Here is a 22465-nt window from a genome sequence, read left to right on the forward strand (position 1 = left end):
GCACTGTGCTAGTGATTATTCAGCCTGTTTGTGCATATATACTGCGGAGGCACAGAGCGTGTTGTGACAACGCTGGTTTGATTCCAACTCATGACTTTTATTGCACGTCATCATCTCTCATCTCGCTCCGTCTGCCCACACGTTCCTGTCAAATAAAGCAGAAATGTACAAGTCAACCCCCATATCGAAAAAAAAGCTACACGGAGGCAACAGGGCGGTGTCAACAGCATGAAAAATGAGGAAGAGGAAAGGAGGAACGATATAATGAAAGAGAGGCAGAGAGAAGCCAGGTGATGTCATTGCAATGGAGTGTGCCAAAATCTGTTCCTCAGCAGCGTTCTCTCATCTCTGGGATCAGGTTTCATATGGTTTTGCAGGGTGCAGAGGGGGGGGGGGGGTCTTCGCGTAGGGCTGATCTCATCGTATTGAATCCCCAGGACCATATCAAGAAGCAGATGTAATCGAACCTCAAGTTCTCATTGCCACTCCTGAATAATTGAAAATATACTTTTTGCATGTCATTTCTCAGAAGTGATCCCCCAAGGTAGCTCTCAACCGTTCCTCATAATTAAGGGGTTGCAAGCATGTGCTGTAATGAATAGGCTAGACACTAGATCAAAGCTGTTGCCCACTCTTGTCAAAGTACAGATTCTCAAACGAAAGCCATTAGCCTATATTGATGAAAGTCTGCCTGGTAATGCCCCGTGCAGAGCAGTCTGCTGATATTCAGTGATGTGAACCTGATTAAAAGCAGCAGGTTTATCTTGGCTGTATGAAGAAACGTCTCTTTTTTGAATGAAGAGTCTGGGCAGACTTGAGTTGATTAAGCCTGTTTCTCATTTATTAGGTTAGATCAAGGACACTTGAGTAGCAGGCATCTCTGGCCTTTCTTTTATTTATTTTTCTGCATCAAGACAAAGACGGCATGGAATTGGGGAGGGATTATCATGTAACATAGGGGAGACGGATGACCATGGTAAGCCAGGAAGCAGTACACTTAGCTCTGTGTACAGTACAGGGGCCTCAAGTACTCTTCTATTATATAGTTTGTAGCTCTTTTTGTTGTTACCTGTGCCATACCTCAACTTGGCAAATCTGCTTCTTGTTATACTGCAGGCAGCTGGGTAATTCACTTCTCTCCGTTAGACCCGGGCCATCCTCTGCCAGTATTTCATTTAAGCAATTTTATGAATTATTTAAATCCACTAGGGAAACACAGCTAAAAGTGCTGCCAGTTTGTGGCTTTTGGTAACTGCACTTAGGAGGGGGCACTGGGGTGTGAACCGGACATTTTTTTCGTTCTCACCTTGGTTTCTGCTGAGTGCTGAAACGTGCAGTTTAAATGCTAACATGTAATGACAAGCTCCAGCAAGATACTGTAGCTTCGTTTAAAGTAAAGAAGTGACATTCTGTTGAAGATAAGCTGAGGTCATATCAGCAGCTGTAGATCACAAATACTTTTAACTTGCTTGCTGTTCTTTGTCTTGTCAGAACTCGAAAACGTGACTCTGCCTTACAGCCAAAAGGAAACATGAAACCTTCAGCTGATTGTTTCAGGCCAGTGCTTCACTTCTCAGATGGTTTCATATTGTCAGGGACATGGATTTTGTGTTGATCGTCAAGTCAGGAATCAATATTAAGTAACACAGTAGACCCCTGTTAAGCAACACAATAGACCTCTGTTAAGTAACACAGTATTCCACGACACTGTTAGAACATGACATGGCCTGCTTTTGTGCTCACAAGCCTTTAAGAAACACTGTTCTTAGCTTTACATCTTAATTAAAAGGCTATATGGGAGTCAGGCTCCACTTGCTCTACCAAATGTGAGCTATTTAAGTGTAACGAGGAAAAAATGTGTCTTCCAAATCATGAGCCCTTATGGCAAACAGATGCATGAAGGTTTAAGGCTTACAGCAGCAACCATTTTAAGGCAAAAGAGTTAGGCTGACCCCCACACATAGACACAAATTCAAGGACTAGACTAGAGAGTGTGACCATGTTCTTGTGATGAGTTCACACCAGCCGCCAAATCGGTGTTTGGTGCAGTTGAACACATGATGTGAGAGAAGGGAGTTTGGTGAAACAAGTGAACTGTGTCAGAGTTGTTCAATATGCCTAACCATCCTTGCATGGTCAGCTTTTAACCTAACTTATGGTTATTTTTCATTTGTGTTGGCCTTAAATATTGCTGCTGTTCCTCTTTCCATGCAGAGCGGCAAATTTTGTTTTTGATGGTTGTTTATATCATTGGAAAGCCTTTTCATGGCCATGTTGAGATTATATAGTTTAAAATATATTGAGATTGTGTCTCTAGAACTTGAACTGAATTGTCATCCTGAAACGTTTTTAAGTGAAAAGATAAATCATAGTATTGACATATAGCATATATGTTTTACTGAAACCACATAATTCCAATTCTAGTGGGGGGGGGGGGGGGGTCTCATGAGTGAACTGTCATGCACAGGGCGGGTTCACCCATGACGGGGGGATAATTCAAGTGTGTGTGTGTGTGTGTGTGGGGAGGGGCACGGGGGGGGGGGGGGGGGGGGTGTCACCAAAATGTTGATGAGGTACTGGTCAAGAGGTTATAAACATTAAACAGCTTTAATTGGCACTAAAGTTACTGAGAAATGTCCACAGGAAGGTTGTTAACATGTTGTAGCAATGCTAATGAAAACGGATCGTATCAGCTAACGAGCCAGTAACTGTTGACCCCCTACTTCTGGCACCCTTGCTCAGGCCACACCCATCTTTGAACTTGGCCTACATTCAGATATGACCTACACCTGTACCATTTTGTGACTGCGCGGTTGTGTCGCTATTGTGGTGAAACAATCTGTCCACACCACAGACATATACACACTACAACCATGGACTCAAAAGAAGAAATCAATACCAGCCATGTTGTTATGGCTGGTAAACTGTGTTGTAATGAGTTTGGGGGGAAACAAATGCTTTTTTTTGTTGCTTGACATTCACAAAAACATGAAATACACAGGACCACAATGGAAACAAGTCACCATGACTTTTTGTGTTATCCTTTTAGCTCAAGTGTGTTACTGACTTACTGTACTTACATTTTGTCTAATCAATTATTCAACCAATCAATCAAAAACATCTGCATGTTCCCCCAAACCAAACCAGGAGACTTGAGACTGTGAATCTAACAGATAAACAGCATGCATCCACATGTTAACATGTCGATGCAACACACATTTGCATTATTATTGATCTGACTGAAAATCTGCCTTCTTTTTTTACAAACATCTCATGTAGGGTGCTGGTGATGCTTCCAAATAGAAAGAGAATATCTTGTGGTAGTGGTCCAGCAACACAGTACATGTATCATATTTGAAGTAGGCTAAGAGCTAAAGTGGAGGACAAGGGCACAAAGCGAGTAACAATGCATTTGATTGCGGTCGTCACCCGGGTCCAGGGCCAGTGACGTTCTGGGAAATGTGTTCCAACTGTGCGGAATCTGAGATAGCGATGGCGAGGTCATCATGTGTTTAATATGGTGATTTATCTCTGGAATCTTCAAGTGCCACCATGGAATGCCAGTGTTTTTTTTACATAGCCTGAGGTTGGCCTCCAAATCCACCCACCGGCATCCAAACATCTGGTGTGTGTGTGTGTGTGTGTGTGTGTGTGTGTGTGTGTGTGTGTGTGTGTGTGTGTGTGTGTGTGTGTGTGTGTGTGTGTGTGTGTGTGTGTGTGTGTGTGTGTGTGTGTGTGTGTGTGTGTGTGTGTGTGTGTGTGTGTGTGTGTGTGTGTGTGTGTGTGTGTTAATGTGATTTTGTTTGACTGCAATTGCATTAGAACTAGAGTTCTTTTTTAAACTGCTATTGCACCAGATATATCCAATGCCCAAACCACAACTTTGAAAGACACTGAATAAGACTGTCTTTTAATTATTCGTACTAAGCTTGCTAAGAATGTTGTCTGGATGTGTCACCACCACAAGAGACATGACGTTACACATCATGCCATCTTAATGGCAGCACTCCAAAATTTGTCAGACTGGATGAAGTCTATATGTTTTGTCATTGGGTTGGGGGAACGGGGCGCCTCATCAAATGGGAGCTGTTGGACTCAACACTGTACTTTGTAATGTAATGGGTTTCTTTTGAACTTTAAACAGTTGGCTGATTAAAGGGGAATCCCATCCGTAATACACATCTGGACTTTGTGTTTTCGCTATGCCGGCTTAGAGTTTTGGTTGTAATGGTATGTTTTGATTTGAATTCCTAAAAAGCCCAAGTCATTCTACTTCATCATTTCAAAGCTATGGTTTATTCTCAGTGAGAAGCCATTAAAAGCCAATCCATTATTTCTCTGAGCTATGTTCAACTTGACAAGGAATGAAGGCTAAGTTATACCTCATTGCATGACTGTGACACTCAACAAGAACAATGTATTTTCAACAGAAGACGAAACGTATGTTAAGCATATTATTATATATAAAATATCATTACATATATATAATAAGTTCTTATAAATGTATAATAAGAATATTAAGCGTAGTGTCCTCCTTATGACATCACTGAACGGACAATTCAGGTCCGCTCCTTTTTCAGATCTACACCAAATCTCTTTGTCTCGAAAGTAGCCAATCTACAAGCTCACAACTCACCGCAGTAGGACTCACCGTGAGCTTGCCTAATGTTCACCCCCAGAATAGGGACGCGAGGGTTCATGTGGTTAAGTCTATTAACGTAGGCTAAACGTTGACCATTGTGTTCTTTTGGTCCGTCCTCAGATAAAGAAACAAGATGGAGGAATCCAACGGGAGCAAGCCTTTCATGATGACGTCCTCCCTGAACTTCAAAGTCACCACTCCCTCCTTCTACAACCAGCCAAAGAAGTTTGCTTCTGTCACTCCGCCACGGCCCAAGAGCATGACCCCTCCCGACGCTCCATCACCGACGCCAGTCAGCGATGGAGCGTCGGGCGTGCTTAATCGGGTCGGATTGGGCGTGATTGGTCGGGTCGGAGAGATGCCTCCACCTCCCCCCTCACTCTGTGAAGGTACCCATGCTATATGTATTTGTTATTCTTATGCAAATCTCACATATCATAAACCTGTAAGTTATTTAACTTCTAAAAGGATGTTTTTTTATTCTGAACCCTACCTCCCCAGTTAGTGTCTGTAGATCTGTATGATGGCTCCCAAAAGCAAACAGTAGTAGATATATGTTTTAACCCATTGAGACCTGAAGCCGATTCTACATGTCTCCTAAATCTCAACAGTATTCTGAAAAACGTATGTTTCTATATCAGTGGTGCTCAATCTTTTTCATGTCAAGGATTCCCAAAATGATACAGTATGTATTTGGCCGCGGACCCCCATCAAAATATGTTGTTCCAGGGACCCCCCAGAAGCAAAGATTTGAGTTCAAAATTTCACTTTAAAAATATATTATTCAAAGATTTGCACACATTTTCACGAATTTTCAAAAATAGCAGATCTACAAGCTCGTAGCGCGGCACTCGGTGCCGCGCTATGAGCTTGTATATCTGCTATTTTTGAATAGCCCAAAGTGTAAAATAATGCTTTTTAGCTCAAATCTAAAAATGACACAGATCCAGGTCTTAATGGGTTAAATGCAAAATAATATGGCTAGGTTTTAGTTTCTATATCAGCAAAAAATACTATGGTTGAAATACTACTAAATGTTTGACGTTGCACTTGTATTTTTAGTGGGACAGGCTGTTCCTGCTCTCGGCTCTTTTTTTACTGTAGGCAATAGACATACATACAGTAGTAAAGTAGGTGAGCACTGCATGCGGTGCATAGTCAGCAAATGGAATTGTCAGACAGTTGTGAAACAGGACCAATCAGGAAGGATAAACCCCCTTACTTTTCCCCTTTTTTTGGGGGGGGGTTCTCATATAATTGGAGTGTGTGACAAATGTACAAAAGATTGTACTCCTCCATAATGGGACAGTTGCTTTGCTGCAAGTAACACAATATACAGTATATTCACAGCAAATAGAAGGCGATGCACGATAAATTAACACGATGAAATGTCTCATATGAATGACTGTCAGTCAGACGACGGAAGGAGAAACACGAGAGTGCAACGACCTTGACAATAACTGTGTGCTAATTACCACAGCTTGTAACCAATCAAACCTCCCCGTTTTCTGCCAGACTTCCCGCCCCCTCCTCCTCCTCCGCTGGATGACGAGCTGCCGGCCCCTCCCCCTGAATGCCAAATCACGCCCCCCGCCCTTGACGCCCCTCCTCCCGCCTTTCCGGCCCCGCCTCCAGTGGCCGACGACCTGCCCCTCCCCGCCCCTCCCGAGGATATTGCCTGTCTGCCCGCCGCCCCCTCCCCTCCCCCTCCTCCTCCCCCACCTCCTCCTCCCCCACCCCCTTCCGTCCCCACCGCCTCCGGTGGCGCTGTGCCCAATGCTGCCGTTGGCAACACACAGGTGAGTTGGGAGATATCTGCAACGCACAAGGTGGTTCGCCGCTCTTGTCTGTCTTGTCTGCATGTTGCTTCTGCTGTCCCTGCATTTTTTGATGCCAACATTTATCATCAGCATCATTTCAATTTGGGGACAAGTTGAGGGCACCGTCACACACATCCCTTGTGACTCACCAGAGAGTTTACAGGAAATGCTGCTTTGTTGAGATATAGGCCGTAGGACAGCTCGGACGGAGACAGCATAGCAGAGGCACAGAAGGGTGAGGTTCTTGCGGGATTTGATCCTAGGCCAGCTGGGGAATATCTGCGGGACACAGAGACCAGGGTCAACCACTATGTCGTCATCTGGCCAGGAACGGTTGTTTTCACTCATTTCAGAATTGGCTTGAGAACGTCTTAGAATTTGGCTTGCACAGTTTATGGGACTTGATAGAGGGAAATATCGCCCTGTTAATGGCTTGCGAACGGAATATTACACATCCATGGCATGAACATTTTTTTAGACTTCCTACATTATAAAGTGTTTATGGTAAAGAAACATTACTGCAGTGCCAAAGATTAAATCTGTAGACTATTCATGTTAATGGAAGTTCTGCTCTGTGAAGCTCATAACAGGCATTCTTGGCAGTGGATAAAACTTGCAATTTAAGTGTTGCATTAATTTAATTTGACTTGTTGGAATGAAAATGCATAGTGCCATGGAACTAATTTGGGCCTTTTCATAAAAGGGAGGAAAAATGTAAGATGCTATGTGGTTTCTGATTATTGAAATTGGGAACTTAGTTGAACTTTGGAGTAACATAAAAAACATACTGGTACTCTTTATAAATGCCACACTAATAATTACAATAATTCAATTGTCTTTTTCTAAAATCTGAACTTCAAAGTTCAAGACTTTATTTTTCTCATGTGGGACATTTGGTTGCGACTTGCGAGGCATAATGCCTGATTTATACTGGAAATAGTAGATCTAAATGCTCACAATGTGTCAGCTGCAAGAGGTCTTTCAGTGTGCGACACCTGTGCACAACTAAGTATAAATCACTCTTAAACAGCACACACATCCATCAAAGCGGCACTCTTAGTTTTCCTGCAGGACAGTCACAGGACCAACCCATTGAACAGGGATTAGAATTATTTTCAATTTCAGAAGGGCATTATATGGTATAAAAAAATCCCGAATTTTGAGTCAAACTGGAGTGTGAAGGTGTCCTCAATGTAGATTTACAGTCTGTAACTCAGGACTGCACCGTTATAGCTACAATGATAATACCAATTATGCTCTGCGTTACAATCATGACTATTATTCTTGATGAATTTAGAGAACATTGCACTGTTCCAGTAAGATACACCACTATTCTATGACTATTAATTAATTCATTGTTGAATCGGAAATTGTGAGCAGAGGATTCCAGATTCCAGTTGCACATGCAGCTGTAAGCCTGGTTTATGTTTCGGTCACAAGTGTAAAAATGTTATGTATATTTTTGGCCCCCCCAAAAAAAGTCTGTTGAAAATATGTCATTATTTGTCGCCAAAGCATAATTCAGGTTTAGTGTCACCATTTGTCATCCTCCTTCCCCTGCACCTTTGTACTCATATGGCATGTGCTTCCTTTCATCCTGAAACCTAAAGTCACAGAACGCAACCACTGTGTATGTGTATGTGTTCAGTATATGATCGCTTTTGGGCAGAAACCTGGTTATCTCCATATTTCATGTTTATTTCTTAAATTAATGCATAAACTATTTCATACTTTGTCGTATGACAGTTGAGCACAAAAGTACTGTAGCAAAAATAACCGATCTACAAGCTCACAAAGTGTAGTGACCTGATTTGCTGTTTTTGCACATTTAACATTTTAGAGAATGTACGCCTATAGAGACCTTGTATTGTATTGTAGACCTTGTATTGTGAATTTGTACTTCCATGTACTGTTATGTACTGTCATTTACTGTTCTCATGTCTTACTAAATAAAGTACATCAATCAATCAATCAAGACATGGCCAAAATAGGTACGCCAGGTCAGAATACGTTATTTTTCATATCACAGGTTTACATTTGTAAATCAGTGGGTGAAATTACATTTTGTGCAAAAAAATCAAAAAAAAAAATCTAAAACGTTTGAAAGTGGTTAAGTCTGTCTGGTTTTATAAGTATTTAGTCAGATAAAAGTGACTAAATAACTACATTGGAACACATGCAAGGTTTCCGCCTGACAGCAACAATATACTGATTTTGGTCGGTGTGTGTACAAGTTTTGTGACCCTGTTCCATCCCTGTGTTTCTGTTCCTCTGTCAGAGGGGAGTGGAGAAGCAGACCAGTTTTGACCAGCAGCTGGATTCACTGACTGACCTGCTGACTGAGATGGAGACCAGAGGACCCTTCAACCCCAAGGTAGCACTGCAGAGAAGGACGGAGAGAAGAGAGAGGGAAAATGCAAGGAAGACCGAAAGCGAACAGAAGGAAGGAAAGAAAGAGAGGGGGGAAACATTTGTAAAGACGAGAAGGAAAGGATTTAATGAGGCAGGGTTGTGGAGCGCAGCTCAGAGAGTAGCTGCATCGACACAAAACCATGACAGGATTCAGAGCACAGCTAAAGGAGAACATGAGTGACGAGCCAGGGAGCAGCGCAGAATAAAGCAGAGGGTAAAACCACTGCAGACTTTGAGTCACGGGAGACTCAGTGTAGGTATTCCGCACCCCCAGAAATGGAATGATGCGGTCAGAGAGAGAGAGAGAGAACAGAAAGAAAGCAGAGCAGGTCAGTGGAAATAGTCTGGAGAGGTGCCAGGGTTGGCTGGTTTTGTCTCCGTTCAGGTTCGGAACTCAGTGATGATTGAGCCACAAACACAACAAGCAGGAGGGCAGAGCGAACAAAGAAGGCAGAGGGCGGGCTAGGCGGTCAGTGACTCACGCTGAGAGGGGAATAAATGCTCAGCGAGAACGAGTGATGCATACACAACCGAGTGGAGAGTGTTGTTGAGTGTGTGCTGAGGGCAGATTGCGCTGCCAGGGATCTGTAGAGAGAGAGAGAGAGAGAGAGAGAGGGCCATAAAAGGAGAGTGTTTTTATCCAACTGGGAGGAACTGGTTCAGGCTGCTCCAAATAACCATCAGAAAGACACATTCACGTCTGATAAGCTCAAACCGTGGAGTCCCTCCAAATGTTTGCTTTAGTTCAAGTGCCTCTTTACTCAATGTTATTAAGGAGAGCTGGCTGGCCGCAGCCTCTTGGCGTCCAGTGCTGGCTGCACGCTAGCACTGAGGAATGAATTGATGGAATTTTAATACTTTTACTGATAAAACTCATTTCTGTCCATAACAGCCTCACATATTGCATAGGGCCTCTATCTGACCTATTGAATTCAGGGGGAGCTACAGAATGTATGAGATTAACATCACAAATTGCATTGTTGTAAATGCTGACTCCTCGTTTATAGAAGTGTTTCTGTCCACAGTTACCAAGCCAGTATTCTTCAGCAGCAGCACCCAAGCCCCCAGCCCCTCCTCCCACGGCACCCAAACCCTCGCTCTCCTTCCTGCCTCCCCCGGACATGGGAGACAAGCCCCCGCCGGCACCGTGGGCAGAGGAGCTCAAAGCCAGAACCAACCGACAGGGCAGTAACCCACCCGTGGTCCCCAAGACCGCCTTCGGAGGGAGACCAGCCACCTCAGCCGCCGCCCTGGCACAGAAACTCAACCAGAATTTGAATCACGGCGGCTCCGCACCGTTCGGCAGTGGGGCGCCCAAGCCTGCCCCCGTCAGCTCGTTCTCTCCTGCGCCCGCTGCTCCCCCTGCCTCTGCTAACTCCTTCCCTCCACCACCCGCTGCTCCCCCGGCCCCCGCCAGCTCATTCTCCCCTCCACCCGCTGCTCCCCCGGCCCCCGCCAGCTCATTCTCCCCTCCACCCGCTGCTCCCCCGGCCCCCGCCAGCTCATTCTCCCCTCCACCCGCTGCTCCCCCGGCCCCCGCCAGCTCATTCTCCCCTCCACCCGCTGCTCCCCCGGCCCCTACCAGCTCCTTCCCTCCTCCACCCGCTGCTCCGAAGGCCCCCACCAGCTCCTTCCCTCCTCCACCTGCTGCTCCGCCGGCTCCAACCACCAACGTGGTGCCACCCGCGGCCTCCAACCACATCAGGAGTCCTCCCAGTGCTCCCATCGGTCAGCAGAGTGTGGCCCCCCCTGTTTCTCAGGCCAAGACGATTTCATCTTCCTCCTACCAACAACCAGCGAAAAGCCCTAATTCATCAACGGTATGGTCCTTCGTATTTCACATATGGGGCATTTAGTAGATGTTGTTCTTTAGACTAGAGCACCGGTTCTCAATGTGGGGTCCAGGCACCCCCAGGAGTCCTTGAGGGGGTTCCAGGGGCTCCCCAGCTAAATGATTTATAGTTAGGAACCAAATGGAACCTTACCGGTCTGTACCTCTGAGGACCCTTACGGGCCCATTTGGTTCTATTTGTGTACTCTCAGATAAATGAACACTGATGATTTTGTAGATGGGGGGTCCCAGAGGTGAAACTCTTTTCAAATGGGAGTCAGTGGTCTAATATCAAAAAACGTTGAGAATCACTGCTCTAGTGGGATTTATACAAAGCAAAACGGCTTCAAATGCTGCAAACAGCTTTATTTCTAAGTTACTATAGTTACTAGCATCCTGTAAAAACAATGTACGGTCACACATTTGCTATTCTTTAACATTGTAGAGCGGTGTATGTTCTGCATCTTGTATGATTGCAGGTACAGTAGAATGTAGGTAGCAGTCAACAGGAGAGCTACTCCATATTTTAAAAATGAAACGCAGGACATGCGCTGTGCAAAAGTTTTCAGAAGCCATCTGTCCAACCGTAACTAACCAACAGCTCTATTAGCAGAAGAATGCACTTGTCTCAGTATGCAGGTTTGAACTGGTGTAAATAATGGATGTTGCACTCGCCACACCACTTACACAACGGGTAGACCCAGCCAAGCAATCTGATAGTTCAAAGACCATGGTCTATCTGTTCTGTTCATTACTGTAAAGCACTGGTTCCCAACGTGGAGTCCGGGGGGGATTCGGGGGGTATCCAGGTAAATTATTGATAGTTAGGAACCAGCTGATAAAAGATAAGGGTCAACTTTTGATATTTACATACTAGTCCATATTTAAACAATACCAGCTTATTTTTTCATATAATTATAAGGAAATGACTTAAAATAAATTAAATTAGAAGTTTTTAAACGGTAACCCCATATTGGTAGCAGAGTGGAACTGCACAGTAGAGGAATTCGCTTTTGCCAGTACTTGGTACAATATTGGCCTATAAATTAATGTTGTAAATGGCTAGCATTTAATGTGTAACATTAAATGCTAGTCATACAGTTGGATATAAACTTGTATTTGTCTATAGATTTACAGGTTTGTTTTAAGTCTAGCTCTTTCACTTCTGACATCATAAAACTGCTCAACTGAATGTTGCGGGGCAGATTTAGCTGTTCAAACACCTTTTTTATAAAACACATTTATTGTCGGAGACTTCCGAATTATAACATTTAAGTTCTGTGTTTTCAAATTATTTGAATAGCCAGCATTTAAAAGTATCTGTTACCCTGCCTTTAAGGGTCTGTACACCCTCAGGGTTAAATGAACACAGAGGATTTTACCGCGTTAGTATTATCAACTCAACGCCAGTTACTATGTCTGCAATGTATTTTCCTTCCTCTTGTTTCCTGTTTATTTGCCTTCATGCATCCTGCCTTGAAATAAGGTTTTCAGTTCTTGTGTCGGTGAGCTGCTTGCCTTGTTGTATTCACTGAACTCACAATAAGGACACCTGCAGTATTATTCTTATGTTAATGTGTGGGTGCGTGTGTGTGTGTGTGTGTGTGTGTAGCCCTCTCCCTCTGGTCCAGTTGCGGTCCCAGGAGGTGGTGTTCCTTTCACCATGAGGGACGTGGAGGAGCTGGAGAGAATGACCAAGGACTTTATCAAAGACATGGACACACATGCACCAGTTATCACCTCACCTCCTACAGGTACACAGTACTACACACACACACACACACACACACACACACACACACACACACACACACACACACACACACACACACACACACACACACACACACACACACACACACACACACACACACACACACACACACACAGTATAGTGTGTGATTGTGCAATTTTTCATTTAATTCAGAGCACGAACTGCACTTAATAGTCAAGACATTGAGAGAAAAGGCAGCTAATTTCCCAAGGCTAATAATAATGATTAATACCCATGATGAGTATGTAGCATAATAATCAGGCTAATCGTTCTATCTATAATCGCACAGCCCTTCTTTGGTCTAACCATTGTGTACATTGTTCACTACCCTGCGCTCGCAGATTATCTTAATTACTAATCAGTCATTTTAGTGCAACCCACATGCACTCTGCTCTGTGTCAGTGATGGGCAAGTCTCACCAGAAAACCACCAGAATTAATCAGGAAAACTACATGATGATGTGTTATAACGCACACATTTTCCAGATTATTTTAAAGCTTTAACCACTTAACGACCCTATTAAAAAAGAATTCAAGGCGAAGCTCAGAAAGTGTCACACCAAGACACGTTGGGAGTTTGTAGATCTGATGTTTTTGAAACATTTTGGAGGAAAACAAATTCAAACTTTTCACCTACTGTATGATGACATGCCCCCAAAAAGAGGACATGAGGATGAATGTGTTTAATCTGTCAACAACTTCCCACTTTCACTTCCCAGTGAAATGGAACCATTCTGTGATCTGTGCTCTGGTTTAAAAAAAAAAGAGGTCTTGAAAGTTGTCAGTGACCTTGTGTGTTTGTGTCTCACGCGTCCCTTGTCGCCCCAGAGATTTGTGGGAAGTGCGGCGAGGCGTTGTCCCGCACCCAGCCGGCGGTGAGGGCCATGGACAAACTCTTCCACTCCAACTGCTTCTGCTGCATGATGTGCCATCGCCCCCTGCAGGGCATGCAGTTCTATGACAGGGACAGCTCGCCGCAGTGTGAGGACTGCTACACGGTGAGGATACACAACACACACACACACACACACACACACACACACACACACACACACACACACGCATATTATAAATGTACTGTTATCCCCATCTGTGATTCAGCTAGTTGTAGCTTATTTGTGCCAGGTGGATACATTTGGTTTGCAGCAAGAAACAGAACAGCACTCTGTGTTTACATTACATTACAGTCATTTAGCAGACGCTTTTATCCAAAGCGACTTACAATAAGTGCATTCAACATAGGTAGGGAACGAAACTACTAATCACCAGAAGCATTAAGTGCATTCTCTTCTAAAACAAGCAACCAAGAGTATACCTAGCGCTAAAGTAAAAGTGCAATATATCAGCTACCTACTTTCATAAACAGATGAGACAAAGTAGGAAAATCAAATGAGCAAGAGCTAAAACAAATAAATGTAACAAATGTGCTTATAGATTTTTCTCTTGGGGATGTCGATTTGAATTTGAATGTTTTCATTCATTTGACTTTGTTGACCACATCAGTATTGGCAATTATGCGGTCGATGTGTCCCGATTTGTAACCACTTTGAACATTACATTCCTATGTACATGTCATTATAGATTTCAGAAGTTTAAAAAAATATATGAATTGGGCTTAAAAATAAAGTTTAAGGATGACTTTATATTTACTTGTTTGCTTGTTAAATGTATAATTAAGGGGAAATGTTCTTTTCATATATTAAAGTTTAATACTGTACATAATTTTTACATAATTTAACATTTATATCTATCAAAACGTTTTTTTTTATATCTGTCAAAACACTGGTAATTATCATGGTTTAGAACTCTCCAAAATAAGACAAAATCTAAAATGACATAGATGCTTTCCCGGTCGGGCTGTAAAGTCTTGCCTTTCCTTATAATAACAAAGGCATTAAATGACTGCAATGCATGGATTAAAATGGATAATGTACAGAAAATTAAGTGGTAGCAGTGATAATAGCATCTATCTGTTGAACACGTAGGAAGCTTCATGCTGGTTTATTTATCCTGTGGGTACCTGGAGGAAGTTGCTTAAGTTCTTCATAGCATAGCAGCCTATTAGTCACCAGTCATTAGGTACTGTAGGTTTGGTGGCTCTCAGTCCGACTCAGCTTTCTCAAGACATGTCTCAACACAAGGACCTGACACACTGAAAGTGTCATTTGACGTGAGCCTGCATGTCCATCTGTTTAATTTAAAACCTGACTTATGTTCCTACAGCGGTCAAACAAATAAAAAACAAACACATACTGTACATCCACTGCAATACCAGTTTGAAATAAAGAAATGAACATCCTCAAGTTCTTTGAAAATCTACAAGCTCACAACGGGTCAGCGTGAGCTTGTAGAACGGTTGCTTGCTATAAAAGGAAGACGAAAAAAAGAAAAGAAAACAGAACATGTTTGAACATTTAAGTGGTGTATAAATCCAATGCAGATGTTTTCCTCAAACTTGGATGTTGATTCCCTGCACCACAGAAGAGATTGGAAGGAATTGACACTGTGAATGTGTGTGTTTGTTTATGCGCAGTCAGTGCAGGATAATGCAATGACATTCTGATTGTGTGTATTTGTTTATGCTCAGTGCAGGATAATGCAATGACATTGTGATTGTGTGTATTTGTTTCTGCATAGTGCAGTTCTGTATCGGGTGGACTGTATACCGTCGTTCGTTGCTGATGTTTTTTGTGATGCTGTGTCTTTTTGACTCCTAGCTATTGTGTCGCTGCCCTTAGTTGTATCTTACAGTACTTCTTTTACTCTGTATCTTTGCTTTGACGCTTGTTCTGCCTCTGGGAACTGAATTTTCCCCCGGCGGGATCGATAAGGTTCTCTATCTATCTAAGAGATAAGTAAGTGGTGTGCGTGTTACTTTCTAGTCCCTGCAATTAACCATTGTGGTCTCGCACACACACATTATTACATTTTAATACAGTACTGTGCCAGACTCATTACATCCACAGTAGTAGTAGTACCACCCCACTATTTTAAATTGGCACCATGGGCTTAGCACTGCCCTGGAGGATTTTAATCGTTTTCCAAACAACCCACAGTGTTTTCCCCTACAGGTCTACACCAACTGGGATAATGGACTCAGCTAGATTTACTTTTTATCAGGCACTGTGCTTAAATGTGTACTTTGTTTCCATTGTTTATTTACCTTTCAGCATGATCACAGGTTTATAAGTCTGTTGTCGTTAAAAACACTGAATTACTTTGCTGATTATATGAAAAAACTTCCAATTATCTAAGTTACAATCTAATAACCTCATAAATACATCTAAGATCTAAAATATGGGGATTGGTGATCTCCTGTATCTCTCAGTTTGTCATCTTGGACGGTCAGTTTGAGTTCTTTGTTTGATACTTTGGAAAGTAGCTAAATATATTTACTCAAGTACTGTACTTTTTGAGGTACTTTTACTTTACTTGAGCATTTCTTTTTTTCTGTGATACTTTGTACTTCTACTTCACGACATCTCGGAGGCAAATATTGTATTATTTATTCCACTACAACTATTTGAGAGCTTTAGTCACTAGTTACTTGGCAGATTTTATTAATACAAAATATACATTAACCACTTAAGCTCTAACTTGCACTTCGGCTATTCAACAATAGCCGATCTACAAGCTCCAGCTTGTAGTTCGGCAATTCTTCTCACCTATCTACAATCTACAAACTTGTAGATTGTACTGTAGGTGAGACTACTGTTCTCCCTAATGCCTGACCCCACCCACCCCCACCCCCTGTTGTTCATCCTGTTCAGAGCTCTCTGGCGGTGTGCTCACGTTGTGGCGAGAAGATCACAGACCGCGTGCTGAAGGCGGTGGGCCAATGTTTCCATGCTCACTGCTTCCGCTGCAGCACCTGCGCCTGCAGCCTGGAGGGGGTGCCCTTCATCACCGACGACAACAACAACCCTTACTGTGTCCAGGACTACCACAGGTACAGTACATGCAACAACGTGGATATTCTGGGAGGGCTGGGATGCCCCCCCCCTCTCAAATATCTGTCTCCACGTCGTAGAAGTTTCTCTTCTTGGCGGTATCACTTCTTCATTCATGTTTTATCACCGCTGGGGATATGTTTTATACCTGCTTCTGGTCAGGCTGAAGTAAATACACTCATTTCCTTTTTGACTGATATGTTTTTTAATGTTTATGATTTAATTAAAGATTCATGTTAACCACACCCTGGCATCCCTATTTTGGGCAAATTTGACAGAAATGCTTATTATTTTATATATAAAAAAAGCTGATCTACGAGCTCACAAAGCATCCCAATTGAACACCTTTTGAGCTTGTAGATATGTTATCTTTGCTAGTTGTCGTACGAGGAAATATATACTTTAGGACCTAAGGGATTAAGAAAATGTCCCCCCTCTTTTTTTTTCTCTTTTTTTTCTTTTTCTTTTTTACAAATCAAACCCTGGGTAGATAGTAGTGTGTGTGTGTGTGTGTGTGTGTGTGTGTGTGTGTGTGTGTGTGTGTGTGTGTGTGTGTGTGTGTGTGTGTGTGTGTGTGTGTGTGTGTGTGTGTGTGTGTGTGTGTGTGTGTGTGTGTGTGTGTGTGTGTGTGTGTGTGTGTGTGTGAGAGAGAGAGAGAGACACACTTGAGTCAAAGAAAGACATGAATGAAAGGAGGTCACACCTCTCTCCTGTGTGTTCCAGGCGTTTCTCTCCCCTGTGTGTGAGCTGCAATGAACCGATCATCCCTGCTCCGGGCAGCGAGGAGACGGTCAGAGTGGTCGCCCTCGACAAGAATTTCCACCTTAAGTGTTACCGCTGTGAGGTGAGACAGTTATAACCACACTGCCCTGGAAAGTTATCTTAACAAAGTCTCTTTAAGAGTAGTCGGTTCACTGGGGGCGTCGTCTTGGTACATTCCACATACGTATACGTTATGACAATACAAGAGTTCTGTCTCTTGAATGGGTAAAGTTCTGACATACATACTTATAAAGTCTATGTTTGTCAGATTCTCTTCATGACATACAGACAGGTGCATTGATTGGCCAGTTTTGCTGGCAGTTTAGTCTTCTGTTTTTAGTGCCACCATCTTTAGCTCTTAAAATGTTTCCATTCTAAACTGAGGGATTGCTGCCACCTCTATAGCAGTGGTTCTAAACCTTTTTCAGGCCACGACACCTCAAAATAATAATAATCATATTTGAACTGGGAACCCCCACCCTGATAAGCACTTGTGGTGTAGGAGTTGAGGCATGACATTTTGTTTGACTTGATTCCACAGATAAATATTGTGAAAATAGCAGATCTACAAGCTCACGACGCCTCGCGTTGCAAGGCGTTGGGAGCTTGTAGATCGATGTTTTTATAAAATGTCATAGATTTAAAACATAATAAATTGTTGATCTACAAGCTCACAACTTAATACAACAATAGTTAATCCCATAATTGATACATACAATTCATCAGTCCAGCTTCCTTTTCCCCCAGTACAGGAGAGAAACTTAAAACCCTAGAACATATTTTTCTCAAATTCTCTGCCTCCAGTGACCGATATGCATTTTGTATGAATTCCTCTCACCGACTGGAGCGGAGATCAATATTTTAAAAGCCCTTTAGTTTTTGAAAAATAACACTTTATTAAACTTTAACAAAGCTCTCAAACATTTCGTACCCGGCGACCGGGGAAATGTTGCTCACGGACTGGTCGGGCGGTCATTATTTAACATGCCTATCAGTTTTAGAACGAGAACATTAAACACAATGTTTTCAACAACCTTGAACTTGTGAAATAAAACATTTTAAGTGGTTATGGGGACGTGCGTCGTTAAAATATCTGTCTCCACGTCGGAGAAGTTTCTCTTCTTGGCCATATTTCACTTCAAGTTGAAAACTCGAGAATATACAGTTTAAGGATGAGATATTTAAATGACGATCGTTTGCAGCCACCACATTTCTCAACACCCAACCATTCTTAAGCTGTGATTGGCGTGATACGACCATTTCATAAATCACACATGAACCCTGTCACGAGATGATTTCTGCGGTCAGATCTGTGCTGGTTTCTATGTTGGATTCATAAATGAGGGCCAATGTGTGTCAGTGTGCAACAGTGTAACAATAAGTCGTTCTACCTGCTTTGTTCTAGGACTGCTCCCGCCCCCTCTCCATAGAAGCAGACGCCGACGGCTGCTACCCATTGGACGGCAGAATCCTTTGCATGAAGTGCCACACCCAGCGAGCCAGGCAGGCCAAGCAGTGATTGGCGGAATCGGCCATCACTCAAGTCCAAACTATATGAACCAAAACTCAAAAGCACAGGATCCATTCAGCTGCCATTTTTGCCTTTGCGACAGGGCTTTCTACATGTGCGCAGGTGTGAGTGAGCACGTTGACTGAGTATGAGGGTGCAAGTGCGAAAGAGCGCGATTGCATGATGCCGATACATTGTAATGTTCTCTCTCCTTCCCCTCGTCGGTGCAGAGGTAATGTACTGCACCGAAACAGACTTCCCTTTCCACAAATCTCTCTTCTGCTTGGCCTTCCTTCTCATACCAGCCTATAATTCCATGGCCCGTTCTATGTTTACGCTGAATATCCCAGCAGAACTTGCACAAGACCAGCTTTGTCAAAAGAGCAGCCACATCAGTGTCCTTTCCTACTCGCCTTCGCCTCATGGGTTGCTAATACCCCAATAAACATAACGGCTTTATGTTGAGGTGTACTCTTGTCCATCTCCTTGCCTGTCAGTGTTATGGTGGTGAAAGTGATGGGTAATAATATTTGTAATCAACACTAACATATACTTAAGTATGGAAGCCCATTTCTGCCACTGAATAAAATGTACTGGTATCTTTTTCTCTCACACATATGCAACTTTATATCTCTGATGGGTGTTTATTTTGTAGTTGTGACTTGTATGTCAAATGTTTGATTTTCTTTCTTGAAATTTTAGTTTTTTGAATTCTGAGGTATAAAGTCATAACTGCGTCTCAAGTCTTAATACAGGCCTTTTTAACTTTTTTCAGTGACATGAGAAATGGGCTTCCATATTAAAGTAACAGGGCACAAGTCTTTCTCTGACTTTTCGACTCTGGTTGGCCGGTAGGACAGTACACCTTTATGCCTGTTTTGTGGGTGTTGCGCACCAAAAATAGCAGATCTACAAGCTCAGAGTGTTTTGCGATGCGACATGTTGTTGTGAGCTTGTTGTGCGGCTATTTTTGGTGTGTGACATGGCACGCAAAATCAGGCAATAGCCCAGTTGTAGTGCCTGCAAACCTCTCGCTTATCTGCCTACAGAGTGCTTTCTCTCACCGCTTTGCTCTCACAGCATGGCATTCTATGACCTGACTGCAAAAAAAGAAAAAAACTGACCAAAACAGTGAATGTCGCTCTTGTTAGTATTTTATCTTTGTGTGATGTGAATTTGTTGATTTATTATACAGTAGGCATGCCCTGGTCACAAATGACTTGTAGTTGTTGTTGCCCTAGTCGTATGATCACACAACCCGAGGGCAAGCCGAGATCAAACTGATGGTTCTCTTGTGAAAAGAATCTGATGCTGATTTTAAAGCGCTAAAGTATTTTTGCATGTTATTGCCATTAAAAACAAAGAGAACAAAGTTAAGCACAGATTCCATTCCAATGAGCTCATGGTGTTAAATGTAAGCGTGGTAAATGTTGGCTGCCCCGCTGGAAACAGGACCTAGTATATCATTTGATCATTGCAGAGTTCCATAATGATGCCTTTTTTGGTGAAATAATGTATGGAAATGATTAATATCCCTTTAGTCTCAGAATGACGTTAATGTCACGGCACAAGATGCATTCTGTTAACGAGTGCATTATTGAGAAATGTACTATAATGATGACTTGCTGGAAATTGTTTTTCTTTTTGTTTTTTTTTGCTGGCATTTACGGCTCTGAATTATGTCACAGTTTCATGGATCTTAGTATTAAGTGCATCATTGAAAAACCTACTCTAATGACACCTTATTATTAGAACCTTTTGTTTTTCTTTGCTCCACAGTTACCAGAATCAGTCTAATACAGTTTGTCCTGACAGTAGAGAAGCACAGTCTTATAGCTTTGAGCTCTATTCCCACAAAGTGCAGGCCATTTATTGTAAACATATAGTGATCAAACCCTCAAAATGTATTTCAAATTTGTCAGTGGATATTAAAACCACTGCCTGTTCTTGTGGCATTCACTCACTATGTGTTTTTTTTTGGGTATACTTTTTATTTTATTTTGTGTTGTGCACAGTATATCGGTCATGTTCGTTTTTGATATTATCCAAGTGAATACCACTATTTTCCATTCATCTATTGTACTTTTGCGTGTTTATCCGTTGTATGATACTTCATCAGTACTTCATCAGTTACATTGGGCAATGTGCCTTCTCCAGCTTTTGTATTCCATTGTTGTTTTTTTGTATTGAGCCTACATTCATAGTTATTCATTCCTTTAAAAATAAAATTCCCATGTGTTCTCAGATTAATCCTGGCACAGTAAAACAGCATTTAGGATGCAGAACAGCCGAACCCTATGGCCAAATGTGACTTAGCATTGCATGCTAGCTGTGTTGTTGGTGGTATATCATGTTTTTAGTATTAATATCACCGTTGTTAATATTGTTTTTATTTTATTTTTTTTGCACAAACTCCTGTGTGACCATGCCTTTATCATCACAGCGTGCTCACATTTTATGGGGCCTTCACAGTTGCATTTATTTAATGTTAAAATTGTCCAGTGGTATTACATTAATTATAATTGCCTTGTCTTTCCATAATAGTTCTCTTTTTTATTATAAATTCCTTTTACATTTGTGTGAATGTGTATTTGTTTACGGTTAAACATGCCTTCATTATTTACCTCCCTCCTTTCATTGGGCTGTATTAGGACATTTTAAATATAAATAAACCGCTAATTGCCAAAATATCTGCTGTCTGTCTTAAATTAATGTGACTTTTAATTAAGCCCACCTGTTAGCTAAATGTAATCCCTGTGTGAGATTAGAATTATACACAAAGTCTAGGAAATGTGTGGTGGTTTAGTTTTCCTCTCCTCTGCTGTCCATGTTACTTTCACCAAACATAAGTTCAAGTTCTTTCAATGATGTGTCAAGGAGACCCGATGACCCCCAGTGGTGGAAGAAGTACTCAGATATTTTACTTAAGTTAAAGTAGCAATACCATAATATAAAAATACTCTGTTACAAGTAAAAGGCCTGTGTTCAAAATGTTAATAGAGTAAAAGTACAAAAGTATTGGCATCAAAATATACTTAAAGTACCAAAAGTAAAAGTACTAAAATGTTTGAAAATACCAGATCTACAAGCTCATAACACGATGCATTGTTAGCGTGTATATCGTCTATTTTCAAATAGCCCATGTATAAAATACGGCTGAAGTGGTTCATGTATGTTTTATAATATAATATTTGTTATCAGTAACTAAAGTTTTCAAATAATTGTAGTGGAGTAAAAGTACAATATTTGCCTCTGAGATGTAGTGGAGTAGAAGTAAAAGTATTGAAAACTGGAAAAACTCCAGTTAAGTAAAAATCCCTCAAACCTTTACTCAAGTACAGTACTTAAGTAAATGTACTTAGTTACTTAACACCTCTGGTGACCCCATTCCCCTCTATCAGCTCTCACCAGCGGGAGGCATGCGTTAATCCGACAGACCTTTTCTCCGACTATGTGGCATCCGCGTGCGACTGATAGTGACTACAGCAGACACGTATGTGTGCGTCTGCCTGTTTGTGTATGCGTGTTTGGTTTCCACAAAATAAGAGGGCTCTCATAAAGTAAAGAGATATGTTTTTGTGCAATGTTACAGATTTATATCGACAGCTATATTGTGAAATATTACTTCCTTCACAGGTGTTACCAATGATACTAATTAAGGCTATGTTGCATTAAATGTAGCAGAGCCACTCCAGAGAGCTAATGTGCATGATGGCAGTACCATGACTCTGACCTGAATGCAACACACAAATTAGTATAAATGGT

The 22465-nt window shown here is 42.1% G+C and overlaps 1 protein-coding gene across 1 annotated transcript in view; it reads left to right on the forward strand.

Moving 5' to 3' along the window:
* Nucleotides 1–21390, forward strand: part of zyx (zyxin) — a 29020-nt gene extending 7630 nt beyond the window's left edge. The window contains exons 2-10 of the mRNA XM_084052084.1: nt 4763–5031; nt 6158–6441; nt 8741–8836; nt 9900–10694; nt 12318–12459; nt 13307–13476; nt 16249–16427; nt 17152–17272; nt 18596–21390. Of these exons, the coding sequence (XP_083908210.1) occupies nt 4776–5031; nt 6158–6441; nt 8741–8836; nt 9900–10694; nt 12318–12459; nt 13307–13476; nt 16249–16427; nt 17152–17272; nt 18596–18709 (2157 nt within the window). The 5' untranslated portion in view covers nt 4763–4775 and the 3' untranslated portion in view covers nt 18710–21390. The remainder of the gene's footprint in view (nt 1–4762; nt 5032–6157; nt 6442–8740; nt 8837–9899; nt 10695–12317; nt 12460–13306; nt 13477–16248; nt 16428–17151; nt 17273–18595) is intronic.
* Nucleotides 21391–22465: the final 1075 nt, after the last annotated feature.

This window comes from Gymnoscopelus microlampas (genome assembly GCF_963454915.1).
Source record: "Gymnoscopelus microlampas genome assembly, chromosome: 3".
Classification (NCBI taxonomy): domain Eukaryota; kingdom Metazoa; phylum Chordata; class Actinopteri; order Myctophiformes; family Myctophidae; genus Gymnoscopelus; species Gymnoscopelus microlampas.